This window comes from Tripterygium wilfordii, chromosome 3 (assembly GCF_013401445.1).
Source record: "Tripterygium wilfordii isolate XIE 37 chromosome 3, ASM1340144v1, whole genome shotgun sequence".
Classification (NCBI taxonomy): domain Eukaryota; kingdom Viridiplantae; phylum Streptophyta; class Magnoliopsida; order Celastrales; family Celastraceae; genus Tripterygium; species Tripterygium wilfordii.
Window position 1 is genome coordinate 10,059,008 of NC_052234.1, and position 10,929 is coordinate 10,069,936.

General features: G+C 37.1%; 1 protein-coding gene across 2 annotated transcripts; it reads left to right on the plus strand.

The window, feature by feature from the left end:
- Positions 1-10,368, plus strand: LOC119993004 (E3 ubiquitin-protein ligase UPL4-like). 2 transcript variants are annotated; one of them, XM_038839880.1, is made up of 19 exons: positions 1-172; positions 689-1,398; positions 1,517-1,627; positions 1,785-1,901; positions 2,004-2,162; positions 2,254-2,415; positions 4,399-4,551; positions 4,640-4,761; positions 4,845-5,988; positions 6,142-6,240; positions 6,591-7,114; positions 7,268-7,829; positions 7,924-8,151; positions 8,252-8,356; positions 9,225-9,305; positions 9,407-9,475; positions 9,586-9,714; positions 9,813-9,896; positions 9,981-10,368. In XM_038839880.1, the coding sequence occupies exons 2-19, from the start codon at positions 745-747 to the stop codon at positions 10,044-10,046; spliced, it is 4,569 nt and encodes a 1,522-aa protein (XP_038695808.1). In that variant the 5' UTR covers positions 1-172; positions 689-744; the 3' UTR covers positions 10,047-10,368. The 2 variants fall into 2 exon arrangements, with proteins under 2 accessions (XP_038695808.1, XP_038695797.1); XM_038839869.1 differs by having other exon boundaries at positions 6,591-7,829.
- Positions 10,369-10,929: the final 561 nt, after the last annotated feature.

The following is a 10,929-nucleotide window of genomic DNA, read 5'->3' on the forward strand; positions in this document are numbered from 1 at the left end:
TTTTCAGATATATTGGGACATAAAAACCCAGTCCTCATCATCATCGTCACTACCACCTGTATACGGAGAGACCATATACATGTCTAAGCGCTTAAACGAGAAGGAATTAAAACCCTAGTTTGCAATTCTCTGCCTTCCGCCGATTAACGGGCGTTAAAGCAAACAAATTTAGGTACTTTTGAAGGAGTATCAAAGTTTATGAATGTGATCATCGTGATTATCTTTGATCATCACTTGTTTTCCGTTTCACTTTCTCCTGCTTCGTTTCTGTGTTTTTTTCTCTCTTTGTTTCTTCTGGTTTGTTTGTATTGGAATGTTTCTGTGGGAGTAGTGTTATTGATTTTTTTTTTTTGTTGTGTCATGAATCCGTTGATGTTTGAACAAGTTATGATTTTTTATGTTTCGGCCTTTTCTCCATCCATCGCCCATGGTGGTTTTGAGTTTTGATTTCCTCTTTAGTGGTTGACTGAATAGCAATATGCATTGATACTGATTTTGATGATAAGAAGTGTTTTGCTTCTTCTTTCTTTATGGAAGAGTTTTTGACTATGGTGATGTTATTGTGTTAAGAGTCTTCTTAGGCTGTACAGATGTATGCAGATGTTAGGGTTTGGGGCGGTTGATAGATGACCTTGGCAATTTGCGTAGTGAGTTTCATCTACTAAGAATTTTTAAAAAAACTTTTCAGGGTTTAATATTACATGAAATTATCTTGCGATAAGCCTAAGAAAGTTGGCACTTAAAATGGGAAGTCGTGGCCAAAAGCGTGCAGAAATGGTTGATGAATTACCTGCTGATAAGCGAGCTTGTAATTCTTTGGATTTTAGACCTGGTTCGTCGAACTCATCAAATCAAAGCCACTTAATCTCTACTAATTCGTCATCTGAAAACTATGAAAGTGACATGGATACCAATCAAAAAAATGAAAGTGATATGGATACATTCTCATCTGCTTCGGGTTCCTCAGAGGGAGAACTGGAGAGGGATTCTGCATATGGGTCCTACGATTCTGATGACGTAGACTTGAGAAGCAGCCTCAAGGAGTACCAGAGGAGGAAATCCTCTAGTGATCTTGGAAAATTAAAGAGCATATCAGCTAGTTTGAGTGAAGAGACTGACTCCTCTAGGCAGTTAGTTATGCTGACAGAACTATGTGAAGTGTTGTCGTTTTGTACGGCGAACTCTCTTTCTGGTATGATGGCGGACTTATTGTCTCCTGTTCTTGTGAAGCTTGCTATGAATGAGAACAATCCGGATATGACCTTGTTGGCTATAAGGGCTATAACTTATTTATGTGAGGTGTTTCCTCAATCCTCGGGTTTCCTCGTTCGACACGATGCGATTCCTGTGCTTTGTCAAAGATTAATGGCTATTGAGTACTTGGATCTAGCAGAACAGGTAAGTTTTTTGTTATTTATCCCTTTTTTGCATGTAATTTGTCGTTTTATTTGTATTAGGAATTATGAATAAACATGGTAATTCAATTATTAACTGCATATGTGTTGGTTCCAAGTAGTGTCTGCAAGCGTTAGAGAAATTATCACGGGATCAACCACTTGCATGTTTAAATGCTGGGGCAATTATGGCTGTGCTAACTTATATTGATTTCTTCTCAACAAGCGTACAGGTAAGCCAATATGCGGTGTGATATTTATTTCCATATCTATCTTGTTCTTTATTTCCATATAGCTATCTTAATCTTTGAGTCGTAAATTTTTATTGTGACTGCCAATAATTATGTCGGGAGCCTTGTTTGATCATATTAATCTTTTGCTTTTGCATAGAGAGTAGCGGTTTCTATTGTTGTGAACATATGTAAAAAACTACCTTCGGAATGTCCTGCACCTTTCCTGGAGGCTGTTCCGGTGTTGTGCAATCTTCTCAAATATGAGGATCTGCAGGTTGGAGTTATAGTATTTAGCCATCGAATGATTGATATTAGTCTAATGTTTTATTTTATTTTAAAAATCATTTCAGCTAATAATCTTGTGTACGTTTCTCAGCTTGTTGAAAATGTGGCTGTCTGCTTGATTAAAATAGCGGAGCGGATAAGTCATTCCTCAGAAATGCTTGATGAACTCTGTAAGCATGGGCTAATTCATCAAGCTACAAACCTTATAAGCATAAATGGCAGAACAGCTCTATCGCAGCCAATTTACAATGTATGCAAGAATTGCTTTCATGTTTTTGATTTAAATTTTTTTGATGTTTCTTGTTTCTGAGCATGATATGAGCTCTTCACTTTCATTGCAGAGTCTGGTCGGACTACTTGTTAAACTCTGTTCTGGCTCAGTTTTAGCCTTCAAGACTCTATATGAGCTTAATGTAAGTGGTATTTTGAAGGATATATTGTCTACTTATGACCTCTCACATGGAGTGTCTTCTCCATATATGGTTGATGGGCATTGTAATCAGGTTTGTATCTTAAACCAAATATTTTTTCTCGTCCGCCATATGTAGCAGTATGTTTCCATTAAGTATTCGCTGGAAGTAGATTGATCATTAATCCTGAATATCCTTCTACCATACATTAGAGTCTTGTTAAAAATGGAAGATGGTAACTGATGGCAGGTATACACATACCACTACAGTTATGGAATTGGGGTTGTCTTTAGTTGATATCATACCTTTTAACAAGAACCTTGGCATAGTGGTAAAAGTTGCTTTACCTGCTACTTAGGTGTCACAGGTTCAGACTTCAAACGGCAAATTCTGTTATGGAATGGTAAGACTGTCCACATTTACCTTCGTGTGCCCAACATCTAATTTATGTAGGAGCGTGATCAGGGTGTTGTCTTGTGCAAAAAACTCGTGAGGACCATGTTTTGAAACAAATTAAAGTTGTTTTACACCGATTTATTGCTCCCAAAAACACCTGTTTTTGTTTGGGAAAAAAAATTGTGAACCTAGATCGGTAAATAAAACATGGCAGTAAAATTGTTTAAAACTGTAATTAAGTGTTTTAGTTAGTTTTGAACAGAAGAAGTATTTTACTAGAGTACATTGTATTCTATATATATTTCACGGCAAAAAAGGAAGGTCCGTTTATGGCTCTGTTTTTTGTGGTTAAATCATTGTATCTGGATATTATTAGTTAGTGGTGGGGAGTGGTAGTAGACTGCTGATAGTCCTGTCTGCATATGGCGATGATGATTTTTGATGGCATATAACCAAAGAGGACTGGCGTGACAAAAGGGTGGTGGATTGTTAGCTTTGGACTGATAAATACAGATAGGGTGCTTACTTTTGGTCCATAATTTCTTTTAATTATCCCAACAGGGCTAATTTTTTTTTAAATTAGACATCCAAAACAATATATTTTTTTTAAAAAATGAACTTGATGGCTCATTGGCTTCTAAAATTTTTCTAATCTTATTTTCCTATGTTGCACCGGACTTCTTGTACGTAATTTCCCACAAAACTTTTCATTTCAAACCTTCAAATGTAGCTGCAGTGGTTTTGTTTGATAGATTTCCTTTGTAGGCGGAATGATGGAACATTTTCAAGCGCTATGATCCTAAAAGGGAAAAACCCAACATGCAGGACAGCAAACTAATATTAACAGCTGCTTATATGGTTAATCTTCAATATGCAGAGAGCACTAACCTGTGATAGATTTTCTCATATTCTAGAGGCTTGTTTATTGTTTGACGTTCCCCAAAGAATCAGGGTGATCGTAGGTGGGAATTTCATAATTTGGAGATACAGATACATCCGTAGATCTATCAAAAAATTTATGCTCCATTCAAAAAGAGGTGGAAAGCCTTTTATGAGAAGCTAATAACATTGGGTTGTATAGAGGTTTTCATACAGAGTTTTAGTTATCTAGTACATGTACGATATTGTTTTCCAGCTTTTAAAAGCTGAAATGTCTTTTTTTAAAGTTTACCTTGTATTTATGTCAAACGGCTAGCTTAATAAGACATTCTAGCAAATGACCCCACGCGAAAAAACCTGGTGTGTATGTGTTGTATAATTGTAATTGGCTTGATGAACACGCTCCTCATTTTTAATTTCATATACCCAAGGTTTCAGTTGTGTTCACTTTGCTCATATGTGCAGTTTGATATGGTCATTGTGCTTTAAAGATGCTTGGAAAGTGATAACCTTTAATCTGTGGTACTCCTACAAGCGTTCTCTATATTTCAGTATAACAATGTTAACTTTGGGGGCAAGGAGGATGGTTGCCATGGGTACTGCCATAGATAATTGAAAAAAGAACTTGGTGGTTTAAAGTTTGCTTCATCCCTAACTTCAATACAATTACTGTTTCTATATTATATATTGTTTCTGCATCAATACTACTGAGGTTTTGACCTTACTTATTAATTGAAGTTATAGGTTTGTTCTTATTTGGGGCAATGAAACATGCTTTAGTTGTTATATTTTCTGCTTCAGGTACATGAAGTTCTTAAGTTGCTGAATGAGCTTGTCCCCACTTCAGCTAGAGATCAATTTGTCCAGCAGCTGTCAGATAAGGAATCATTCTTAGTTGATCACCCCCATCTTCTGCAGAAGTTTGGAGTAGACATATTTCCCATACTGATTAAGGTATTTCCATCGATCTCTCACCTTTATTGCGCTTCATGTTCATGTAGTTCATGTAGATCACCTTTGTGATATTTTTTCACCCCTACAGATGGTTAATTCCGGTGCCAATATATATGTTTGCTATGGCTGCCTATCTGTGATCAACAAGTATGTTTACCAGAGCAAATCGGACATGCTTGTTGAATTGCTTCAGAATGCCAATATTCCAAGGTGACTGTGCTTTCTTGTATTTGCGTGATCAAATCTAAAATGTTCATCCATAATCTAATAGTTGTCTCTTGATGATGTGGCAGTTTTCTAGCTGGAGTCTTTACTAGAAAGGATCAGCATGTGCTTATATTAGCCCTGCAGATTACTGAGATAATTCTGCAAAAGCATCCTGACTTGTTCTTGAGCTCATTTATAAAAGAAGGTGTTTTATTTGCTATTGATGCTCTTCTTTCACCTGAAAATTTTCAACACATGATCTTTCCTGTGTTCAATGGCATCCAGCTGCCTGTTGACTCTAGCCAGAGGTCAACAACGAGTCTGGTCTGCAGTTGCTTATGTTATGCTTTTGATACTGTTCAGCATACTTCAGTGTCAGAAACAAAAACTTGCAAGCTTGAAAAGGATAGGGTTCAAGATCTTGCAAAACACATAAGAACCAGTTACTTCACTCCAGAAGTATGTGATTCGGAGAAAGGGTTGACTGATATTCTTCAAAAGCTCAGAACTCTTTCTACTGCTTTGAGTGATTTGATGAACAAAGCTGGGAAAACCGAACCTGCCACTCAAGACGAAGAAAATTTCTACTGTATATTGCATCAAATTGTCTTCAATCTAAGTGGAAGGGAATCTGTTTCCACTTTTGAATTCATTGAAAGTGGTATTGTAAGATCAATACTGAACTACATCTCAAACGGCTACTATTTGATAGAAAACGTAGAGCGTAATGCTTTATGTAGTCATTTCTATGTGATAGCAAAAAGGTTTGAGGTGTTTGCTAGGCTATTTTTATCTTCTTCGGACACCCCTGGTGAGGGCCCACCTACTTTAGTTTTAATACAGAAATTACAAAATGCCCTTTCTTCGTTGGAAAGCTTTCCTGTCATTTTAACACATGCATCTAGGCTCAGGAATTCATTTGTGACTGTCCCAAGCGAGCGTTCCAATAAGTATCCATCCCTAAGAGTTCGTTTTGTGAGGGGAGACGGAGAGTCATGCCTCAGTGATTACTCTGGAGATGTTGCGACTGTCGACCCTTTTTCTTCTTTGAATGCTATTGAAGGATATCTGTGGCCTAAAGTTGGCATAAAAAGAAATGAAGAAAGAGAATCAACTGTTCAAGTTATGGAGCCAATTGGTGGTGCACCAGCAGAATTGGGACTGAATGCAAACTCATGTTCAGGTGATACAGAGCCTGACAGCATGTCCACTGCTTTACGTGAGATGCAGGTTGGTCATTTTTGTCCTGCTGACAGACTCTTAGCTTATCATTGGGGCCAAAACAATTTTCCTTCCCTTTGTCTTTTGATTTCCATTGATTTTTATTTGTTTTTCTGCAATAGTTTTTATATTGACATTATATTCAATTCAAACAATCTACAGGTAGATGAGGCTAACTTATCACCGTCCACATCTGAACAAGTTATTATTAACTCAAGAGAGAGAAATCCTGGTCAAATAACCTTAGATGAAACTCGTACTGTAAGTAGTTTTTCCCTTCAATCATTAGTGTTCGGGTTTGTTGTTTTATTTATCTTGTCAAAATCATGGTTATGGGTACATTTTAGGATGTTGTAAGGTGTTCCTCTACCTGACTAAAACTTTGTTTGGTACATAAAAAGGTCTGGCTTTAGATCAGCAATGAATGCGTTGATATTGAAAGAAAAGCGGTAGTATTTTATTTATTAGCGGAATAATCTGTTAATTGATTCTACTCAATATCTTTTTTAATCTCCTTCAAGGCCCAACCATTTCTTATAGAGAGGATTCTTTGTTTGCTTAGCTTAAGATTATTTTTTGGCTTACGTTGCCATTGATTTTTTATGTGTCAGGCCTCTGCAGAGCAGGAGCTACAGTTTTCCTCCGAAGTAGTTACAAATGTGAAAAGTGAGAACCCTGGATCCTGTAGCATTACAGCTTCCTCTCCAAAACTGGTGTTTTACCTGGAAGGAGAACAGCTGGACCGATCCTTGACTATATATCAAGCGATTCTCCAGCAACAAATAAAATTAGGTGATGAAGTTATTGCTGGGGCAAAACTGTGGAGTCAAGTATACACAATAACTTATGGAATGGCTGTAAAATCTAACCATGAAGACCATCAAATATCTCTTCATTCCGTAGAAAATTTCCCCGTGTCAAATAATTTTGGCGCACAACTGCAGAATAGCCCATTTCTCTCCCGCATGTTTGCTTCTAGGGTTGCTTCTGACTTGAATGACTCAAACCCGACTTATGACATTTTGTTTCTGCTTAAAATTTTGGAAGGACTGAATAGGTTTGCATCTCATCTGATATCCCACAAAAGAATATGTGCTTTTGCGGAAGGGTTGATTGATGACTTGGATGATTTAAGGTTGGTAGTTCCTTCTGTAGCACAGAATGAATTTATTTGCAGTAAATTAACAGAGAAATTAGAGCAGCAAATGCGGGATAATATAGCTGTGTCTGTTGGTGGTATGCCTTTGTGGTGTAATCAATTAATGGCTTCATGCCCATTTCTGTTCAGTTTTGAGGCAAAATGTAAGTACTTTCAACTGTCAGCCTTTGGTCGTCAGCAACTGCAACCTCATGTACCTTCTCGCAGTAATTTAGATGCTTCAAGAGACAGGAGATCTAGTGGTGGCAGTTTGCCTCGGAAGAAGTTCTTAGTTTTGCGGGACCACATTCTGGAGTCTGCTGCCACAATGATGGACTTGCATGCTCATCATAAAGTGATTGAAGTAGAGTATAATGAAGAAGTCGGCACTGGCCTTGGTCCAACGTTGGAATTCTATACCCTGGTTTGTCATGAGTTTCAGAAGCCTGGCCTTGGAATGTGGAGAGCAGATCTTGGCTCGTTTACCACCAAGAAAATCTCACAAACCGATGATTTGGGAGTTGTGATGTCTTCTCATGGACTTTTTCCTTGCCCATGGCCCTCTACGGTAGTTACATCCAATGGGATGCAGTTTTCAGAATTGGAAAAAAGGTTTTACCTTTTGGGGCAAGTAGTGGCAAAGGCTCTACAAGATGGAAGGGTTTTGGATCTGCCCTTCTCCAAGGCCTTCTATAAACTTATCCTTGGGCAGGTATCTAATATTAAAGAATTGTGGAATTATTTGTGTAAATTTTTGTATTTTTAACAATGCTTACGATCTAATTTGTTAATTATTTCTTGTACAGGATCTTAGTTTATATGATATACAGTCATTCGATCCTGAGCTTGGCAGGACACTGCTAGAGTTTCAGGCTCTTGTGAATAGGAAAAAACATTTGAATTCCTGTGGCAACCGATCGGCGTTAAAAGTTGAATCATGCTATCGTAACACCAGAATTGAGGATCTTTATCTTGACTTTACGCTCCCTGGGTATCCTTTTTATGTTCTTACTTCTGGACCAGATCATAAAATGGTAAGGCATCCCTTGGAACAATTGATTCTATTTTTTACTTAGATTCATTGATTACTCTCACTTTTATCGTCTTTTTTTTTGTTGTATTGTTTCTCTTTAGGTAAATATAGATAACTTGGAGAACTATATCATGCTTGTTGTGGATGCTACTGTGCATTCAGGAATATCAAGAAAATTTGAAGCTTTCAAATCTGGATTTAACCAGGTTTGTTCCTTCAGATTTCGCACCTAACCCTGCATGTCCTCCGCCCTCCCATTTCCCTATACTTCTTCTTTTTTAAACTCTCTTTTCTTCTTCTATGGTTGAAAGATGTTAAGGGAAGTGTTTCACCTTGATCTTAAAGTCTCTAGTTCAGTATTTTGGTTCCAAATATTTTAGCTTCAGCCAGGTCTATGCGTGACGAAATACTAGTCAATTTTATTTACAAAAAGCCATAAGAGAAGATGGCATCCATCATAAGAAAAAATGATAAAAAAATCTCCAAGGTTGCTAACTGACATTGACCAAGATAGATATTTTAATGTTCTTGCTGCCCCATCAGTTGATGCTTTGTTCCTTTATGCGGTAAGAAAAATGTGTGAAGCCAACCAAGTTGCAGACATTCCAGTGCACTTCTTGAACTACATTTTTTTTAATGGATAGGAGAACACCATTGTATAGGTGCACCTAATCAACTTCATGGGCACAAGGGTAATTAGCTATGCAGTTTTTGTCAATTTCTGCTATACAGAACACCACTTTTCCAATTTAGATGCCAAAAAAAGAAAAAGAAAAGGGAAATTAGAAGCATGGAAGCACCTCGTTGAGGGCCTTTTTTATAAATCTTTCTGTTAAGGTACTTGAAGTGGTTTTCTTGGTCCATTTTTTCTCCAGACATCTTAGTTTGTTAAGCTTCATTTTTTGCTTTTGGTTTTCCTTAGTGGTATCCCCAAATTTTCATATTGAGGTTGCTTGGGTTGTTTCTCTCTTAAGGATAGTTTCAGTTTTATTTAACTTATTATCTTCTTGATGATGATGAGCATGTCTATGATCTTATTACTCTATTTTATCTTATACTTTGTGTTGCTTCCAGGTTTTTCCAATTGAACATCTTCAAATTTTCACGGAGGAGGAACTGGAGCGTTTGCTATGTGGAGAATGTGACTTTATAGCTGTATGGAAATTTATATCTTGATTAGCAAGTTCTTAGATGTTAGTTGTTCTTTAAGCATTTTTTTCCTATATAGTGACATCTCTTAAATATTTTTAAAACAGTTCAACGAGCTCTTGGATAACATCAAGTTTGACCATGGATACACTGCTAGCAGCCCACCAGTCATCAGTGTTAGTTCTCTCTCTCTCTCTCTCTCTCCCCTTTTCTTTTCCAATATGTACTTCTAATCTCCCTTGCGTCATTGATCTAAAAAATCCTCAACTACTGTTTGGAATGTCAGTTACTCGAAATTATACAGGAGTTTGATTATGAACAAAGACGAGCATTCTTACAGTTTGTGACTGGAGCACCTCGGCTTCCTCCAGGAGGTTTGGCATCTCTTAATCCAAAACTGACAATCGTTCGAAAGGTATGACCATTTATCCTCCGATTCCTCTATTGCAACAACACACAGTTTGTTTTTGTTAGCAAGTTATCAATTTATAATCATGGTGCTTTTTTCTACAGCATTGTAGCGGTAGTCCAGATGGAGAACTGCCAAGCGTGATGACCTGTGCCAATTACGTGAAGTTGCCACCTTACAGTTCGAAAGTAAATTTTCTTGGCACTCTCTCGTGGTTTTATTATTTTTTGAACTTTGATGGTGTATAATTTAGCATGATGATTTTTTGGCAGGAGAAAATGAAGGAGAAGCTCTTGTATGCAATAACGGAAGGACAAGGTTCATTCCACCTTTCATAGCGTTTACTGGTACATTAATTGTCAAGGTATAATTATTAGTGTAGGTGCTGGTTGTTTAGATGGTAAAATAATGGCAGTGAGTCGCAGGAGCTGATTGTTTGCAATAACAAGAGGATGCTCCTGTCATTGCAAAATGCAGGTAGTTAGTTGGTTTACTTAAGTTGGGCAGATGAACAAAAAAAATAAATTGGGGATTCTGGTTGCCCTGCTGGCATTTCAAGGTTACTAGACTTAACAGAAATTTTCATCACCAAAATGAATTTTTTTTAAAGGTGATGCAAAGTGGTTTTTTGATAATAAAAAAAAAAAAATTGCATTTGAATTTGCTTGTTCCTGAGTCCCCTAATGCATGCTAAAAGCTCAAACCTTTTAGACCTAAAAAGTTTATTCAGTGGTAAAAAAATCTCCATTTTTGGCGAGGGTGTAATATTTGAGTTTGCCTTGTCCCTTATTAATTTAGCAAAAGCACATATTTGAAATTACCCAGGAAAATAAAAAATAAAAAAAAAAAACATTTGTTAGTGCCTACTCCATAAAAATGTCTGAACCCGGAAGTACCATTCTGGGCAATGGCAACAGCTTACTAGTTAGCTTAATAGTTAAAATACCACAAGGGGTGTTACTGAGCTAACCTTCTCATCTCGTGTACAAGGCTACAGCCTGTCGTCCATTAAAGATTCCATTGGGCTGTAATTGAGTTTCGAAGAGAGACTGCTAAAGCTCTTGATTTTTTTTACAACTGGATAACTAATGACGAGCAATCCTATTATGAACGTAACAATCAATGCAGGTTCATTAACACATTCAAGTAAACTCTAAATGAATCTGTTCATAAACAAACAAGTGAACCTGTTTATGTAGTAGTAAAAAACAATTGCACGAA

What these genes read in the sequence shown, in the direction of transcription:
- LOC119993004 (XM_038839869.1), top strand. Translation starts at nt 745, where the DNA reads ATGGGAAGTCGTGGCCAAAAGCGTGCAGAAATGGTTGATGAATTACCT. An exon ending in CTGCTTTACGTGAGATGCAG is followed by an intron (nt 5,989 to 6,141) that starts GTTGGTCATTTT and finishes AACAATCTACAG; the next exon opens with GTAGATGAGGCTAACTTATC. An exon ending in TCAAATCTGGATTTAACCAG is followed by an intron (nt 8,357 to 9,224) that starts GTTTGTTCCTTC and finishes TGTTGCTTCCAG; the next exon opens with GTTTTTCCAATTGAACATCT.